Source organism: Mus pahari, chromosome 21 (assembly GCF_900095145.1).
Source record: "Mus pahari chromosome 21, PAHARI_EIJ_v1.1, whole genome shotgun sequence".
In the NCBI taxonomy this organism is placed as follows: Eukaryota; Metazoa; Chordata; class Mammalia; order Rodentia; family Muridae; genus Mus; species Mus pahari.
This window is the reverse complement of record NC_034610.1, coordinates 15,631,186-15,650,236: the sequence shown is the minus strand read 5'-3', so window position 1 is coordinate 15,650,236 and position 19,051 is coordinate 15,631,186. Positions and strand designations below refer to the sequence as shown.

The following is a 19,051-nucleotide window of genomic DNA, read 5'->3' as shown; positions in this document are numbered from 1 at the left end:
CATATTTTTAGCCAAATCATCCCAAGAGGAGTTCATACCTGATCTCTTGATATTTGTAGTACTGGTTGAAATCATAATGCCTTTGGCTAGGGATGAATATGAACAAATATGTTTTCCAGGTTGTTTTTTACTTGAATATGGGACCTCAGCTGCAGAGGTGAGAGAAAAAAAAAAGCTTCAAAATACCAAATGTCATTTAGGAAACAAGAAAACCTTTGAATTATTATTGTGACAGCCTCATTCATCAACGAAGTTTAAACTTCCATGGTCACAAAACTATTACCTGAACATATATCTACAGGATACTGTTTGAACTGCATCAAGCAAACCCATGTAGTAATAGGATGTTCTCTTGGATTGTTATCCCATTGCTTTTGCAGATTCCTAATTTTTTCTGTGTCTTTATAAGCTATAATATCAGTAAATGCTATTACATAATTGCTGAAGATTTTCACCGAAAAGGTGATGTGGTTATTGGTGCATTTTTCCCTATTCATACGTACTACACCATGAACAAAGTTCCACATCCATATCTACCATACTATTATATGGACAATTACCTACAGTAAGTACAATAATTCATTTTCTGAGTTCAGAATTATCATAATTTAGTGGGTAAACTCATTAAACTTACTTAATCTTTGGGGTTTTTTGTGACAATTTTTATATTAGAGATTCTAAAATGTTTTCCTCAATTTAATTTTCTTTTAGGCTTTTTTCTTCTCTCAAATGTGAAAAGAATTAGTAACTTTGACTTTATTCATTTTGGTTTCCTCACTTGATTAATGACTGTAACCACAAATTTGACATTTGTGTTATTTTACAATGTCTCAATAGTTTTTATTGTTATGAAAACATGATTTAATCTAACACTGTCCTTGTAGTTCATAGCATTTCTGAACTCCTGGTTTATGCTTCTGATATTAGATGGTGTCCTTGAATGCAGTAAGTTGTCATTGTTATTATAATAATTGAGTGAAGAGGTTGTCTTTTATAGTGTACAGTTGATTCAAGACTTAGAGAGTCACAATTAGATGTTGTGAACACTTCTGATCTCCATGGATATTTAATTTATCTCAAGTTCTGTTATAAATGTTTTTTTTTCTAATTCAATCTTTCTTTTCACTTTTATTGTGTTAAGATGTACCTTCCATTTATTTCCATTATTTATTCTCATTTTTATGAATAATTTCACCAAAACATAGTTGCTATGAGGCTATATTCTTTGGGATATTTCTTATCTTGTGTGGTATATTCCAGATAAATATATAATGTTAGAAAAATCTGACTGAATTAGAGAGAAATATAAGTGCATGAAAGAAATGAGAATTATTTATCCTTATTAGACATTCCTATCTTAATTGGACATTATTCATTTGTACTGATGTAGGAAGTAAGGCCCTAAATAGAGAAATAACACTTGTAAATATCTGTGAATACAGAAAGAAATATGTGGGGTATCAACAAATGGAAAATGAACAAATGAAATACAGGTGTTTGACAGTACTATACATTTTGTCAAAACTCAGAGAAATATTAATTCATTAAATGAAAGACAGTGGAGGAGAAAAATGTCAAGATATGAAAGCAAATTGAATTATTTTGTTATCTTGACAGATTTATTTTGAAAATTTATAACTTAGCAATTATGGTTATCCAAAATTTGTTATTTGGATAAACTACTTTATGGTAGATCTAATTTTTTAAGGATCAAATTTTGTCTCAAATAATATCATAGATTTCTCATATGTGTAACAGATGTGGCAAGTGTGGATGTTGAGTGAGGTCTTTTCTATTGCATTATAATTAAGCTCTGAATTGATTATAATTATCCACTTTTCTTCTGCCCCCCTGTTTTATATCAGCAGTTCACACACCACTGTCCAATGGCGTGTGTTTAACTTTATATTGTGCAGCATCAAGCCTCTTGCTGAAAGATTGTATTTTTAGATATATGAGCATTTAGTGTCTGGTTAGTTCATTATTAATAAGAGGATTGTTTCTTGTCAAAATGTGTAAGGTGCCATAAATTCAGAAAAATCCAACAAACAAATTTTTTGACAGAAATACAATGGCTTTTATTAAAAAATAATGAACAGAATTGTCTTATAAAACTCATTCAATAGGTGTAATTTTCTAATAGAGCATTGATCACAGAAAGGCATATATTCCACAAAGCTGAGAACTCTTTTTTTCTTTCTCTTTTGTGTCAGAATTGTGAATACTTCTGGGCTCCAGAGGTCTTTCATCTATTTCATTTCATATTTTATAAATATTTGGTTACTGATTTGATTTTTATTTTGAGCTTTCTGGTGTTTACCTATTTACACACTTTGCAGTAGGTACTCTCATTTTTATGGTTGTATTTATAAAGACATCATGCCTATGAATGGGTCATCTTCTATTTCTTAGCATGTATGAAATATTCAACATGAATACCTAGAGTCAGACAGGGCTTTCTAAATTACAGAGAAATGTTTATGTGTTTCCTAATAAAGGAAATAAAATGTGTTTATATAAATCAGAACTTCCATTTCATTATTAAATGTATTTATTATATACCATCTGCTTTCAAAATAGGGTATGCAAAGATCAGATCAAATGTGTTTCATTAAAGTAAAATTTCCTCTTGTCATTGCTTTGTTATTGGAGAGTTTGTACACCTCTGCTTTCTGTAGCATAAACTTCAAAAAACTGAATATTGCTTAATTATATACATATGTATAATTTTCCAAAATCCTAAATATCTTTAAATTTATATATGTATTTATTTGAGTATACAGTATTTATAAATGAGGAATTTTCCTTTTATCATTTTATCTCACAATAGGTCATTCTATGTATTAATTTGTTTCCATTGGACACTATTTGATTTTTATTTTTTAAATTTTATTTTTTTAAACTTTTATGTTCTTATTTTCTTTAAAAAATAATGTTTAATAATTGTTTTGATAATTTCTTTTTTGACATGAAATTTAATAAAATATCAGATACATAGTAAAATTAGTATCAAAGCCTATACATGTATTAACAAAATAAAATTATAATAAATATAAAATTATGCACAAATAGGTTGCATAAGCAATGATCCTTTAACACAGCTGCCAGGTCATTCATCATGGTTTTATGTTTTAATAATGCTGGTAGCCAAATAGTCCAGAATTGTTATAAGGAATTTTGGATGGATGAGAGTTACCCAGTATATTTTCTATCCACAGAACTTGTGTTCTCTGGGAAAAGAACACTATTAATTTCTGAGCCAGTTCTCCTTACCCAACTCTTATTGTTACTTTGAAAATATTAACCATAATATATTTATATTTGTAAGCAAATCGCAGTTCCATTTTAGTCCAAATTCACTCTCTCTACACTCATCTTTCTACCCACCCAATTTTAATTTAATACTTTTCTCCTCATTCAAGCACACTTTGTGTGTCTGGAGTATTATTGAGTTGGTACCAGCCCAGAAAAAGATTGCCTACCATACATCAGATTATTTAAGAAAAGTTGAATCTTCCTAAAGAATTATCAACTTGGAATACTGTTCAGCTTTGAGTAGAAATGGCTACAATAGACTCATTTGTTTGAATGCTTGGCCAATAGTCAAAGATACTATGAGGAGGTGTGGCCTTGTTGGAGTAGATATGGTCTTCCTGGAAGAAGGGTGTTAATAGACCTGGGTGTGGTTTACACATCTAAGAAACAAAACTCTGACCATGGTCTTCATTTCTGCTGCTTGTGGATGAAATGTAGACCTATTACCTTCTCTAAGACCATGTCTGCCTTCAAAAAGCCATGTATCCCACCACAATAAAATGGACAAAATTTTTGAAACTGTAAGCCAGCCCCAATTAAAGATTTGTCTGCATAAGAGTTCCCATGGTCATCATCTTTCTTCATAACACTAAAACAAAACTAACACAGAAATTGTTACCAGGAACGAGGTTATTGCTTTGATAAGCGATGTTTAATTTGGTTGAGTGCTTACTTGTTTGTTTCCCTATTTGTTTGGAGATATATTGACTTTGGGATTCGGATTAGGAAAGTATTTAAATGCTGGAAATGATCATTTATGAACCATTCTAAAAGGAGCATGAAAAAAAAAAAGTGGTGTTTTTTGTGACTTGAACTCAGCATTCCTGGATCAACTGGTTTCCTAAGAGACAAATCTTAACATTACCATGTGACTGCTGTTGTGATTTTGTTAAAGAATGTTGTCACTTTTTGGTCTTAGACCAAAGGAATCTGAATAGTTATAAATTAATCTCTTTTGCTAGAAAAATTGTAAACACAGCCTTGTATTGATTCTTTTGTCTGTTTATTTGTGTTCACTTTTATGAAGATTTATAATGAAAAGTAGGAAGTTAAGGAAGAAAATCACAAAATGTACAGATTGTAATAAAAAGAGGTCTAAGAATTTGAATGGAGTTGAAACCTGTGTTCAAATAGATAAACTTATAAACTGGAAGAACTGTGATAAATGGAGTAATGGAAGTTGAGACCTAAGGACAAAATTCTACCTAGCTAAGCTAATTAAAGTAAACCTTACAGCTGGATATAGTTGTCTACACTGTTAATTCCTACTGGTGCATCTCTCAAGTTAGGGACATCCTGGAATACAAATTGAGGTTCAGGATATATGAATTTAGTCAGAAAAAAATACCTGCAGTAACAACAACAAAAACAAAACAGAACAAAACAAACATACAAAATAAAAGCTAGACAAGATTTAACTGAATGAGTAGGGTATGCTACAGCCCCACTATGCAGCAGAACTTGACATTTTAGGCATGTGGTCCTGAATTTCAAGTCAAGGATAGAAGGGATTATGGAATCATTCTCTGTGACTAAGAAAAAAAATTGTTTTTGTTTTTTGGATATTTTATTTATTTACATGTCAAATATTATCCCCTACCCTGTTTCCCTTCCAGAAATCGTTTATCCCATCCTCCCTCTCCCTGATTCTATGAGGGTGCTCCCCTACCCACCCACCTACCCAATCCAGCTTCACCGACCTGGCATTCCCCTACACTGGGGCATTGAGCCTTCCCAGGTCCCAGGTCCTCTCCTCCTATTGATATCTGACAAAGCCAAGAAAAGTTTTTAAATCCCTGAACATATCAGGAATCTCCATGCATGGAGACTTAGAGAAGCCATTATGTGGAGCTCTAAAGACAAGTCTGAATTGCCATGGAGATCCCATAGTGCTGAAGATAAGAGAGCTCTGGTCTTCCTGCTAAGGAGCACTGCCAAAACAGAATGGGGCAAGTCCAATAGAAAGATGTGTTTTGGAGTCAACAAAGATGAAATGAATTAGAGACCTGAGAAGGATGTTGCCATCCTGCTGGGAGACTGCCTGTCCTGAAATGGGCAGAAGTGATACACAATATTGTACTTATGTCAGAAGACTGATAATTCCTGGCCTAAGTGTACCAACTGCACTATATGCTGAAGCTGACAGCTTCTAAAAATATCTAAAATGTTTCTTGATTACTCTGAGGTTCAAAGACACCTAACTTGGCCTGTTGTTTAACAGCAGGGGATTAAGAAAACAGTCCTTTGTTGGAGACTGATACAGAAGAATCTCTAGAAATTTTCTGTGTAACTGGGCATATGCAGTAAGAAAGTAAAGAAAGCCAAAAACCAGATATTGGATTCAAACCATTATTCCCAGTACTAAGCAGAGCAAGGAATATGGGTGTTAATGAGTTGAAGATCAGCCTGATGTACAGAGCAATGTCCAGTAAAGTCATAGGCTTGGAATTGCTCAAACCACCAAGCAAGCAATTGATTACTAAATGAATGTAATTCAGAAATAAATAAAATACAGAGACTATTTATAAATCAGCTGAATAGCTAGAAATAACTCTGTAAGTTGTCTTGTCTTACCTTCATACTTACTGACCTCAGTACAACTGTACCTACAAAGAGACACACATGCACAAACTGGTGTACACACATATCATAAACACACACATACATGAAAAATGTAACAGGCATGGTGTTATATGACATTTCTTTGCAAGTTTCATACAGTTAGACTATCAAATCCAGGCTGTCATACTCAAAAAACAATCTTAGAGAAATGGCAACTGAGGCTATGAAAAGAATTATTTTACCTTAGGACATTATTTAAATAAGATATTGTTTCTGAAAATTGATTATATGGATAATAACACATACATATATATGTGTATATATAAATGGAGAACTCAAGAAACCAATAACTTGTACCAGCAGACCTGCTATTATGAATGAAAATGATTCCTGATTTGTAGACAGTTTTTATTTGACTTGGCTATAAAAGATGAATAAAGTATGCTTTGAGCAACTGTGATTAAAGAATTGTAATGCTAAACGGTCTTGCCTAATTCTGATACATTTACCCAATCTAGTTCTACATTCACATGAAAATATTAAATTATATATTTTATAGAAAGAGGATGAACTATAAAATTTGCTATACAAATATTCAGGCATGTGAGGTAAAGGCAATATTCCTTTTGTTTATTTTATGTCATTTACACAGATATAATTTTAAAAGCTACCAGTATATTCTGGCTCTGATATTTGCCATTGAGGAGATAAATGGGAACCCCAATCTTTTACCCAACATATCTCTTGGATTTGATTTCTACAATGTCAGATTCACCGAGAAGGACACACTTATGAATGTTTGTATTTGGCTCACAGCTCATAGAGAGAAATATATTTTACCTAATTACAACTGTGAAAAAAGATATTTTACTGCTGCACTCACAGGAACATCATGGACCATATCTGCACAAATTGGCACATTATTTCAACTCTTTAAATTTCCACAGGTGAGAAAATGTATAGTTCAGCAACTGGAAATTGGGAGTTCTTTGTTGATATTATAGGTGTCTTTAAATTTTAAAGAGGAATTTTTAGTTATGCAAATATCACAGCAAGGACTCAAACACAAGATCAATCCACATTTCTCTTGCTTGCAGGAAAATGTATTGTGAAGTAAATTAAACCAAGTAGGTATTAGAAACTTATAGGCTTGCCAGGAATTTATGTAAAATGATAGAAGTGAAAATTTCTTTTAAAATTGGGGAAAACTAGCCTTTTCCTGTTCTCATCTTTTGATTTGGGAGTGAAATTTTGTTTGAAATTAATATTGTTCCTCTTCTTTCTCACTTTGTTTCAGCTTTCCTTTGGCCCTTATGATCCCATTTTGAGTGACCGAAATCAGTATTCTTCTCTCTACCAGATAGCCTCCAAGTCCTCATCTCTTTCACTTGGCATTGTCTCTTTGGTGGATCATTTTAGGTGGTCCTGGGTTGGTCTCATTCTTCCAGATGACCACAAAGGAAATAAAATTCTATCAGAGTTCAGAAATGATATGGAGAGAAAGGGAATCTGCTTAGCTTTTGTGAAAATGATCCCTGCGACCTGGTCTTCACATTTTAACAAGTTCTGGAAAAATATGGATGAGACAAATGTCATAATTATTTATGGTGACATTGATTCTCTAGAAGGTCTAATGAGAAATATTGAGCAAAGGTTATTGACATGGAAAGTCTGGGTCATGAACATTGAACCTCATTTTACTGACAATGCTGATTATTTCTTGTTAGACTCATTCCATGGGAGCCTCATCTTTACACACCATTATTCAGAAAGATTTGAGTTTACAAATTTTATTCAAACAGTTAATCCATACAAATACCCAGAAGATATTTATCTTCCTAAGTTGTGGCATTTGTTCTTCAAGTGTTCATTTTCTGATATTGGTTGTCAACTTTTGAACAACTGTCAATTCAATGCTTCTTTGGATGTATTGCCTCATCACATATTTGATGTGTCTATGAGTCATGAAAGTACCAGAATATACAATGCTGTGTATGCTGTGGCTCACAGTCTCCATGAGATGAGACTTCAGGAAGTACAAATGAAACCATATGAAAATGGGGAAGAAACTTTGTTTTTTCCGTGGCAGGTATTATCCTTTCTACTGTATTGTATTGTCGGCACTCTGATATATGAGATTTGCTGTGACATTTAATTTAGTATTGTAAAGTTTAGTTTAGGTTGTCCACAATTAAAAGAAATTTCGTGTTACTAAAGTTACCTAGCCATCAGGAGAGATTCACATGTTTGTTGTTGAGCTTTGAAGTGACATGTACTTTGATATTGTAAAATTTAGTTTATATTGTCCACAATCACAGGGATTTTTGTGTTTCTAAGCTTTCCAAGAGATCGTGAGAGTTTCCCATGTGTGTGGTTGAAAGATGGGATGCAAGATAACAGGAGGAAATGTGCTTTGTCATTACCAAGTTCATGCCATTAATAGCTAGCTATAACATATTCTCATTGCAATAATTGCAAAAAATAATCAGTGTTTTCTCTATTAATTTCTTACAAAAGAAATAAGAATTGGACATTTAACTAAAGTAATGGCAGGTTGTTTTTTTGTTTTTTGTATTTTTTTTATCAGTAATAATGCCTTTTATTTACCATTTAGACACCAAACCCCTCATTTTAGGTGGTAGTACTCTGAAGATACTCTGAAAACAAAGGGATTTGGGTAGGTTTCAAATAATTAACATTTACATGAGTTAGAAGTAATTGATTCATTATCTGGGCTTTATTTAAAGGTTTCCATTAGAGCTAAATGACCTTTCAGATGGAGAATGGCATCCCACAAACTTGGGTTTTCATTTTAGCATTCTAGGAAGTTTCATAAATGTTGACATTCATTCGCATCAAAAATTAAGAACAAGAAGACACATTCCAAATCAGAGTTTCTGTTCTGACACTTGGACACAGTGTAATATAAATTCATGAATCTTTTCCAGCTTAACTCTTTCCTGAAGGACATTGAAGTGGGAGACCAAATGAGTTTAGATTGGAGACAGGAAGTAAATGTAAATTATGATATTCTTAACATTTGGAATTTACCAAAAGGTCTTGGAAGAAAGGTAAAAGTAGGATCATTTTCTGCAAATGCTCCCCAGGGCCAACAGTTGTCTTTAACTGAGCAGATCATCCAATGGCCAGTAGAATTTTCAGAGGTTTGTTATGTCTTATCTCAATATTTTGAGTGTATGTTAGTAATAAAATTCTGCTTTTCAGTACAATAGTGCTTGTTTTCTGACTCAAGGCCCATTAATCTTTTATTACCAATATAACATACAATAAAACTATTACTAGTATTCCCGTTTAGTCTTTCTTTATGTATATCAATAGAAGTATTGAGTATTATATGATCCTCTGATGTTCACTTATATGAACATTAAATTTATTCCACTTTTCACAAATTAGGGAATCTAAGAAAGAAAATAATTCTATCTCCTAAATGACTCATGATTCAATGTTCTAGAGAAAATATCTCATTTAAGATGAATACAATGGAAAATATAAAATTTATTTTATTGTGTAATCAAACATGATAAAAAACAACTTTTGGAAAACAAAGAATATTGTTGCTTATGGTTCCAGAACTATGAGATTCTACCATAGATAGAAGCATAGCAATATGGCATAGTCATGGAGTCAGGAACAGGAATCATAAAGATAGTGCTTTTATTCACACATATTATGAGTTAATCAAATGTGAAAATTGAATCTAAGAATTTTCTCCAGCAAATTTGCATCTCCAAAAGTTTCAATAAGCTTCCAAATAGGGCCACCAACAGATAAATACATATTCATATACATGGAACATTTTCCATCCTAAATCCCATATATTAGTTGTGTTAGAATTCCTTATTTCTCTGTGCATACTCATGTTTCATTGTTTTTCCATGCTTTGAAGTTTCAGTCCATGATCAGTTTATCTTTACTCTTCCGACCACTAGAAAAGAACTGTATGGAATGCGACTGTATAAGGTACTGAGGTATCTGCATCCAACAAATAAATATGTAACTGAAGTAATTTAGGAAAGAGTTTTAAGATGTAGCCTATTAAATTTCAAAATACATGATTTTCAAATGTATGATGTTGAATGCAGACAGCAGTGAATAGAGAAATTTTGTTCTGCCTCCTATACTTTTGTTTAGAAATAAGCAAATAAATAGTGATGGTAAAAATTTAGGTGGCCCTTTTCAAATGATATAAATTCATCTTTTAATTCTTTCCAAAAAAATACACTTATATTTATTTCCAAGATCATTTCATATTCTGTCAAATTGACAGTTAAGATTCACAGTTATGGTGGAAGTAATAGTAGTCAAAAAGTATGAAGGTTGTATCAGTCGGGAGAGAACCTATAGCCCTGCATATCATATCTACAATCACCTAACTTTCTCAAACTTGTCCTTAACTCATTAAGATTTAAAATTCTCTAACACTTTCATAATTCTCAGACCAATCATCAAATATATATTCTCAAGGGTAAAACCTTTCTGTAATCCTCTCTGTTTATAAGAATACATGGAACTACATTGCATATCATTCAAAACTGTTAATTATTAGATTTTTCATAATACACTAAGCACTGGATGACATTCTTTTCATCCTTCTCAGATCCCCCGGTCTGTGTGCAGTGAGAGTTGTGGGCATGGATTCAGGAAAGTAATCCTGGAGGGCAATGCTATCTGCTGCTACAAATGCACTCCTTGTTCACACAATGAGATTTCTAATGAGACAGGTAAATGCAGACTTTACAAAAAAGTTTCCACTTTATCCATATAACTTTACAATACACTGGCATATGTAAATGGTCTAAATAGAAATCAGAATATACTTTTCGTATATTTGTTTAGGAAATTATATGCAAGAATTCATGTCTATCCCTTTAAAATGGCTTAATATATCCATTAATATCATACATGATTTATACCTTTGATTGACTTTTAATACCTATTTTGTCAGAAAAATATTCCCTAGTACTTTACTGTATGTTCTATTTTATTTTGCCATTTAACATCTGTTAACAAATTATCAGATGTTTTTATTCAGACTGTGTATTGATAATTTTTAAAACTCATAAAATGTTCAAATCTGTTATATCTTCATAGTGATTGTTCCTCAGTCATTTTTCATATTTTTCTAATTTTTTAGTTGTTTGATAATTTCATAGAATGTGCTTTGATCATAGTCACTACTCCAATGTCTCATACATTTATTACCCTCGTCCCTCTACCCAAATTTGTGTAATTAACATATCTAATACAGTCTGTAATACTCATTTTTCTCTTGGGTATATGGATGTCAATTGTAGGTTGTCAACCAATAAGGTAGGTAGATAGGTGTTGCTTCCAAATACCTAACAAAGAAAATGGAGACGCCTCCAAATAGCTATCAACTGCCAATATCTGGTTTTATGGGTGTGTGGTTTATGAATACCTCCATTTTTCTATACTGGAGTTTTGTCTATCTTAAGCTTGCTCACATCTAATGAATTTACACGTGCTATGAATTCATAGGTCTATCTACCTTATATGTTAAGAAAACAGTTTGGCTGTAGTCATCTGCAGACTCCAGGCTTTCTTAACCTATGCTATCTCTTGGATAAGATTTTTAGAAAACTTTTTATTTTGTTAATGGAATTTTGAAGAAAGATTGTGTAGTCTTTTATGATGAGGTTTGACATTTTCTGCAAGCTTTAATGTATGAAATGTCCAAGTAACATCTGGCCTCTCTATTTTCTCTATCTCCTGCCTTCAAGTCAGTATGATAGAATTCATTTAGTACTCCAGAGTCATCTCTCCCTAGATTCTCCATGCTTCTACCATGAAAGAAATTAGATAATATTCTAAAATTATAAGCATATACCCCAGTTAAATAATTTTTATCAGCTTGGTTCATACTGTCTTTTCATACCAAAAGAACAGCAACTAAGACAGGATAATTACACAACTCCCTAAATGCTTTAGAAAGTTTGACTGACAAAATATCTGCTGATACTAATCAAGACATGATAGTTATTGTCATTATCACTGAAATGGCAGATTATTATTTAGATGTTTTTTCTATTTTATATACCTGTATATTTATGCTACATTTGATTTTTAAATAAAGTAGTTCCATTTGTCTCACAATTCAAAATGTTAGAGAAAACATTGTGCTGGTGTTTGTGGAGTGAGATTTCTAGACTTTCAGGACATAGTATATGAAAAGAATACACATTCTGGCAATTTTCCTACAATTCTTGTGAGTAATGATCTACTTCTAATATTACTGTATAAATTGATGAGTTTGCATTCATGAGCTAATACTCTGCCATGAGACACACATTTTAAAATTTTTCCTTTAGGAATAAATATCAATCACATTAATTATAGTTATAGAAATGACCCACAGGTACATACACATATGACTTTTGTGTCTATAGATAGATATATGATTGATAGATAGATAGATAGATAGATAGATAGATAGATAGATAGATAGACAGACAGATAGAGAATGAGAGAGAAACAGAGGGAAAAAGAAATAAGCACAGACAGAGATATATTTTGACATTCCAATAAGAAAACATATTTTGTATCAGTTATTTAAACTGTCATTGCTGAATTTCAGTAATGTATTGCTTTAAAAATGCTAAATTTTATTTGCATGGAATAATAAAATTCAGAGTGATATTTATTATATTACACTATAATTTTATTATGAAAAATGGAGCAATATTTTCTTAAAGGTTTGATATGTTCAATTAAGTAATAGCTAATAAAGTTTTACTGTAAAGTTCAATGCAGTAAAAATTAATGCATCATGGTAATGCACAGAATCTGAGCAAATGGAATTGTACAGCATGACTTGGATGATTAGAGTGGTAGTTGTCAGAATAATCTCTAATACTTCTTGGTAAAAGTTTCTCATGCCACCATTCTCGGTACTTAATAGTTTGCATTGAACTAAATAAAAATTAGTTGCATAGAGGAGAAAATTCTGCCTTTTAAAAGATATACTCTAGCCTTACTTATTATTGTGATTGTGGCTGTATTCTATACAGTGTGATATTTCATAAATATCTAACTGCAAGGCATGATTTTATTTATCATTTTACACAATTAAAGAGTGTTTTTTAATATAGTAGCTCTATTCACTCAACCAGTATTTCTCCTGTCCATGCACAGTTTCCATTATATTTAGACTTTAAAAAAAAATCTGTAGCTAGAATAGTACTGAGGTGGTGTATATGCTTTCATGATCCAATTCAATGTCATATCTTCTGTATTCCACATGCCTAAGGCATCCTACAGACAAACAGTCTTGAAAACCTCAGTACTTCTTAATATCACTTGGGGGACAACCAAATCTTGGTTATGAAAATCTTAAGAGTCAAAAACAGTCAAAGACATACAAGATACAGCAGCTGTACATACTACATCCCTACATAACTCCTAGGTATTTATATGTTGAAAATATTAGGATACTAATATTTAAGAGAGTTGCCTAACACTTAGCCAAAATAACTAGCAAACTAATTAAAAGGCACCTAGATAGTATTCAATTTAACAGAATCAGAAACGAATTGGGAGACATAATAATGGAAACTGTGAAAATTCAAAAAAACTCTTCAGCTATTACTACGAAAGCCTATACTCAACAAAACTGGAAAATCTAGATATAATGTATGATTATTTAGAAAGATACCATGTACAAAAGGTAAATCATGATCAGGTAAAATATCTAAACAGTCTCATAACCCCTAAGGAAATGAAAGCAGTCATAAAAACCTTCCCCCCCCCCCCCCCCAAAAAAAATCCCAAGAACAGATGGTCTTTGTACAGAATTTTACCAGATCTTCAAAGAAGAGTTAATACAAATACTGTTCAAACTATTTCACAAAATAGGAACAGAAGGAACACTGGCTAATGCATTCAATGAAACCACAGTTGTTCTGCTACCTAAACTAAGCAACATTCAACAAAGAATGAGAACTTCAATCCATATTCAGTTATGAATATTGATGCAAGAATACTCAATAAAAATTTCTGAAAACAATTTCAAGAACACAAAAATATACATTCTTTTTGATCAAGAAGACTTCTTCCCAGTGATTCAAGGATAGAAAAAAATCCATCAATGTAATATACAGTGTAAATAAGAAAAAAAAAAAAAGAAAAAGTCATATGATCCTCTCAATAGATGATGAAAAAGCATTTGTCAAAATACAATATCACTTCATGTTAAAAGTCCTGTAGAGTTCAGGAAATCATGGTACATACCTAAACATAATAAAAGCAATGTATAATGAACCAACTGCGAACATCAAATTAAATGGACAGAAACTACAAGCAATCTCACTAAATCCAAGCTCACGACAGGGCTGTCCTCTCTTTCCCTATCTATTCAATATAGTATTCAAAGTTCAATAAAGAGCAATTACACAACAAAAGGAGATCAAGAGGATACAAATTGGAAAAGAAGAAGACAATGTATCACTGTTTGCAGATATTATGCTAGTATATATGAGCAGCACCCCCCCCCCCNAATTCTACCAGAGATCATCTGATAAACAACTTTAGCAAAGTGAATGGATATAAAATTAACTCAAACAAACCAATAGCCTTCCCTTATACAAAAGTTAAGCAGGTTGAGAAAGAAATTAGGGAATCACTCCCTTTACAAGAGCCACAAATAGTATAAAATATCTTGGTGTAACTCTTACCATTCAAGTCAAAGATCTGGCCTGACCTAACTGGTGGTCTGCATTTAGAAGAATGCAAATTGATGCATAGTTACATTCTTTTTTTCTTTTTTTTTGGTTTTTTGAGACAGGGATTTTCTGTGTAGCCCTGGCTGTGTAGCCCTGTCTGTGCTGGAACTCACTCTGTAGACCAGGCTGGCCTCGAACTCAGAAATCCACCTGCCTCTGCCTCCTGAGTTCTGGGATTAAAGGCATGTGCTACCATGCCCGGCTGCATAGTTACCTTCTTATATAAAGATTAAATCCAAGTGGATAAGGATCTCAACATAAAATCATATACACTGAATCTAATAGGAGAGAAAATGGAAAATAGCTTTAAACATGTTGGCACAAGGAAACATTTCCTGAACAGAAAACTAGTGAGTAAGGCTTTAATATCAACAATTGAAAAATCGAACCTTACGAAACTGAAAAGCTTCTGTCAGTCAAATGACACCATAAAAAGGACAAATTGGTAATCTACAGATTGGGAAAAAAATAGACACTAGCCCTACATCTGAAAAAGGCCAATATCCAATATATATAATGAACTCAAGATGTTAAAATCCCCCACAACAAATTACCCAATTAAAAATGGGATACAGCACTAAACAGAATCTCAACAGAGGAATCTTGAATGGCCGAGAAGTACTTAATGAAATGTTCAAAGTCCCTAGTCATCAGAGAAATGCAAATCAAAATGACCCTGAGATTTCACCTTGGCATGTCTAAGATCAAACCCTTAAGTGACAGCACATGCTGGTGAGGATGTAGAAGGGGAAGAATAGCCTTCCACTGGTGATGGAATTGCATACTGGTACAACCACTCTGAAAATCAATGTGGCAGTTTCTCAGAAAACTGAAAAAATTTCTACCTGAAGACCCAGCTATACCACTCCTGGGCATATACCCAAAAGATGCTTCACCATACCACAAAGGCATGTGCTTCACTATGTTCATAGGATACTTATTGATAGCAGTCAGAGCTAGAAACAACTCAGATGTCCCTCAACCAAAAAAATGGGTACAGAAAATGTAGGTCATTTACACAATGGAATACTATTCAGCTGTTTAAAATGAGAACATTATGAATTTGACATTCAAATGGACAGAACTAAAAACTATTATCCTGATTGAGGTAACCCAGACTTAAGAAGACATGCATGGTATGTAATCACTGATAATTGGATATTAGCTAAACAGTACAGAAAACCTAGGATATAACCCACAGACTAAGTAGTTTAACATGAGGAAAGGGCCAAGTGAGAAAGCTTAAATCCCACTTCCAAGGGCAAACAAAATAATCACAGGAGGCACATTGATGGAGAGATCTGAGTGTAAGAGGGGAAGGAGAGGAAAAATTGGGAGTAGGATTAGGATTGGTGTGGGGAAACTTGAGAGAAGCCGAAATATCCAAGAGAATGAAAGGAAATATACAGCTTCTGGGGATATGAAATGGGGGAACCTCTTGAAAGTCCCAGGAACACAGGATATGAGACTCTCCCCAGACTCAATGGGTGTGACCTTAGCCAAAATGCCCCAGGAGGGAGCTGGAACTTGAAGAAAACCACCTTCAGATAATTGACAGAGCCTCGAGTAGAGAACTGGGTTACTAACACAGCAATAGGAAACCAGCTGTCTCAACTACTTCAGATCTCTATGAGATCCCAGAGATTGAGCCATGAACTAGGGAACATACACAGACTAATATGATTTCCTCCACCCCTGCACTTATATATAGCAGAGGACTGCCTTGTCTAGTCTCAATGGGAGAGGATGTGATAATAGATACAAACTCAAGGGAAGGGGGCTACCATGGGGGATTATCCTCTGAGAGGCAAAAGGGAAGGGAAATTGGATGGGGATCTGTGGAAAGGGTGACAAGAAAGGAGGGCAAAGTCTTAAATATAAATAAATAAAATAATTAATTTATAAAAATGGAAAAATTAGCGAAAGAAATCCAGGATATAGCAGATATACATATTTGATCCCTGCATACCACCTAAAGTTTTCTGTGCTGAACAAATTAGGATGCAATAATTCAAGAATGTCACCTAACTTGTTTTAAGTTTGATATCTAATATTAGAATACAAAGCAATTATTCTACACTATCATTGTTAATATTAAGTCTATCTGGATGAACAATAAATAATTTTTAATTTCATGTCCTAGACCTTGTAACTTACCTACATCAATTTGTTTTTTGTTTCTTTGCCTTTATTGTATATTTTCTTTATTTATATTTCAAATGTTTCCCCTCCAGAAAACCCCAATCCCAATCCCCTCACCCTAGTTCTATGACTGTGTTACCACAACCACCCACCCATGTCTGCCTCTCTGCCATTGCATTCCCCTACACTGAGCCTCAAGCCTTCACAGGACCAAGAGACTCTCCTCCCACTGATGGCTGACAAGACCATCTTCTGCTACATATGTGGCTTGAGCCATGGTTTACTCCATGTGTACTCTTTGGTTGGTGGTTTAGTCTTTGGGATCTCTGGGGGTCTGATTGGTTGGTATTGTTGTTTTTCCTATGGGGTTGCAAACCCCCTCAGCTCCTTCAGTCTTTTCTCAAACTACTCCATTATGGACCCAGTGCTCAATCAAATGGTTGGCTGCCAGCATACCCCTCTGAATTTGTCAGGCTCTGGCTGTGACTCTTAGGAGATATGTATAACAGACTTCTGTCAGCAAGCACTTCTTGGCATCTGAAATAGTGTCTGGGTTAGTTGACAGTATATGGAAAGGATTCCCATGCAGGGCAAGTCTCTGGATGGCCTTTCCTTCTTTCTCTGCTGGAAACTTTGTCTCAGAATTTCCTCCCATGAGTATTTTATTTCCCCTTCTAAAATGGACTGAAGCATCCAAACTTTGGTTTTCCTTCTTCTTAAATTTCATGTGGTCTATGAATTGTATCTTGGGTATTCTGAGCTTTTGGGCTAACATCTACTTATCAGTAAGTGCATTTCATGTGTGTTCTTTTGTGATTGGGTTACCTCACTCAAGAGGATATTTTCTAGTTTTAGGATATTGCCTAAAAAATTCATGAAGTCATGGATTTTAATAGCTGTATTAGTCAGGGTTTCTATTCCTGTACAAACATCATGGTCAAGAAGCAAGTTGCTGAGGATAGGTTTATTCAGCTTATATTTCCACACTGCTATCACTAAAGGAAGTTAGGACTGGAACTCCAGCAGTACAGGAAGCAGGAGCTGATGCAGAGGCAATGGAGGGATGGTACTTACTGGGTTGCTTCCTCTGCCTTGGTCATCTTATTTTTTATAGAACCCAAGACTACCAGCCCAAGGATGGCCACACACACAATGGGCCCTCTCCCCTTGATTACCTGTTGAGAAAATACCTTAAAGTAGGATCTCATGTCTCAGAAATAAAGGGATCAATCCAACCTGGACTCATAATCACATGATAACCTATATTTTTGACCAGATGTGGATCAATGTGTGAAGTGTCCAGAGAGTCATTATGCAAATACAGAGAAGAACTATTGCCTCAAGAAAGCTGTAAGCTTTCTGGCCTATGAAGACTCCTTGGGGATGACTCTGGCCAGCATAGCTTTGTGCCTATCTGCATTCACCGTCTTTGTTATTGGCATCTTTGTGAAAAACAGACACACTCCTATTGTCAAGGCCAATAACCAAGCTCTCAGTTACATTTTGCTCATCACACTCACCTTCTGTTTTCTTTGTTCTTTGAATTTCATTGGCCAGCCCAACAAAGAAACCTGCATCCTGCAGCAGACCACATTTGGAGTTGCATTCACTGTGGCTCTTGCCACTGTGTTGGCCAAAGCTATTACTGTGGTTATTGCATTCAAGGCCACTTTTCCAGGGAGAATGGTAAGGTGGCTAATGATATCAAGGGCTCCAAACTACATCATTCCAATCTGCACCTTGATCCAAGTTGTTTTTTGTGGAACATGGATGGCAACCTCTCCTCCATTCATCGACCAAGATGTTCATACTGAACATGAACACATCATCATTTTTTGCAACAAGGGTTCATCTGTTGCCTTCCATTGTGTCCTCGGATACCTCTGCTTATTGGCACTTTGTGGTTACACCGTGGCCTTCTTATCTAGAACTCTTCCTGAGACATTCAATGAATCCAAATTTCTGTCATTCAGCTTGCTGGTATTCTTTTGTGTCTGGGTCACCTTTCTTCCTGTCTACCATAGCACTAAGGGGAAATTCATGGTTGCTACAGAAATATTCTCTATCTTGGCTTCCAGCACAGCACTTCTTGGCTTCATATTTGGTCCTAAGTGTTACATTGTCTTGTTGAGACCAGATGAGAATACATTTAATTATATCAGAAACAAAATACACTCTAGAAAAAACAAGTCTCAGAAAACATAGTTCAAAAAACAAATTTAGCTTTCATGTTAATAATATAATAATAGGTCTTATTTCATTCCCTATATTTT

At 34.0% G+C, this 19,051-nt stretch overlaps 1 protein-coding gene across 1 annotated transcript; it reads left to right on the top strand.

The window, feature by feature from the left end:
* Positions 1-344: 344 nt before the first annotated feature.
* Positions 345-18,983, top strand: LOC110338122 (vomeronasal type-2 receptor 116-like). Its single transcript, XM_021221355.1, has 6 exons — positions 345-565; positions 6,530-6,824; positions 7,175-7,966; positions 8,826-9,041; positions 10,496-10,619; positions 18,055-18,983. Exons 1-6 carry the CDS (start codon positions 345-347, stop codon positions 18,981-18,983), a joined length of 2,577 nt encoding a protein of 858 aa, XP_021077014.1.
* Positions 18,984-19,051: the final 68 nt, after the last annotated feature.

Coding starts and splice junctions, on each gene's coding strand:
- LOC110338122 (XM_021221355.1), top strand. CDS start 345: ATGTTCTCTTGGATTGTTATCCCATTGCTTTTGCAGATTCCTAATTTT. Junction 566..6,529: donor TATATGGACAATTACCTACA/GTAAGTACAATA, acceptor TCATTTACACAG/ATATAATTTTAAAAGCTACC. Junction 9,042..10,495: donor GGCCAGTAGAATTTTCAGAG/GTTTGTTATGTC, acceptor CATCCTTCTCAG/ATCCCCCGGTCTGTGTGCAG.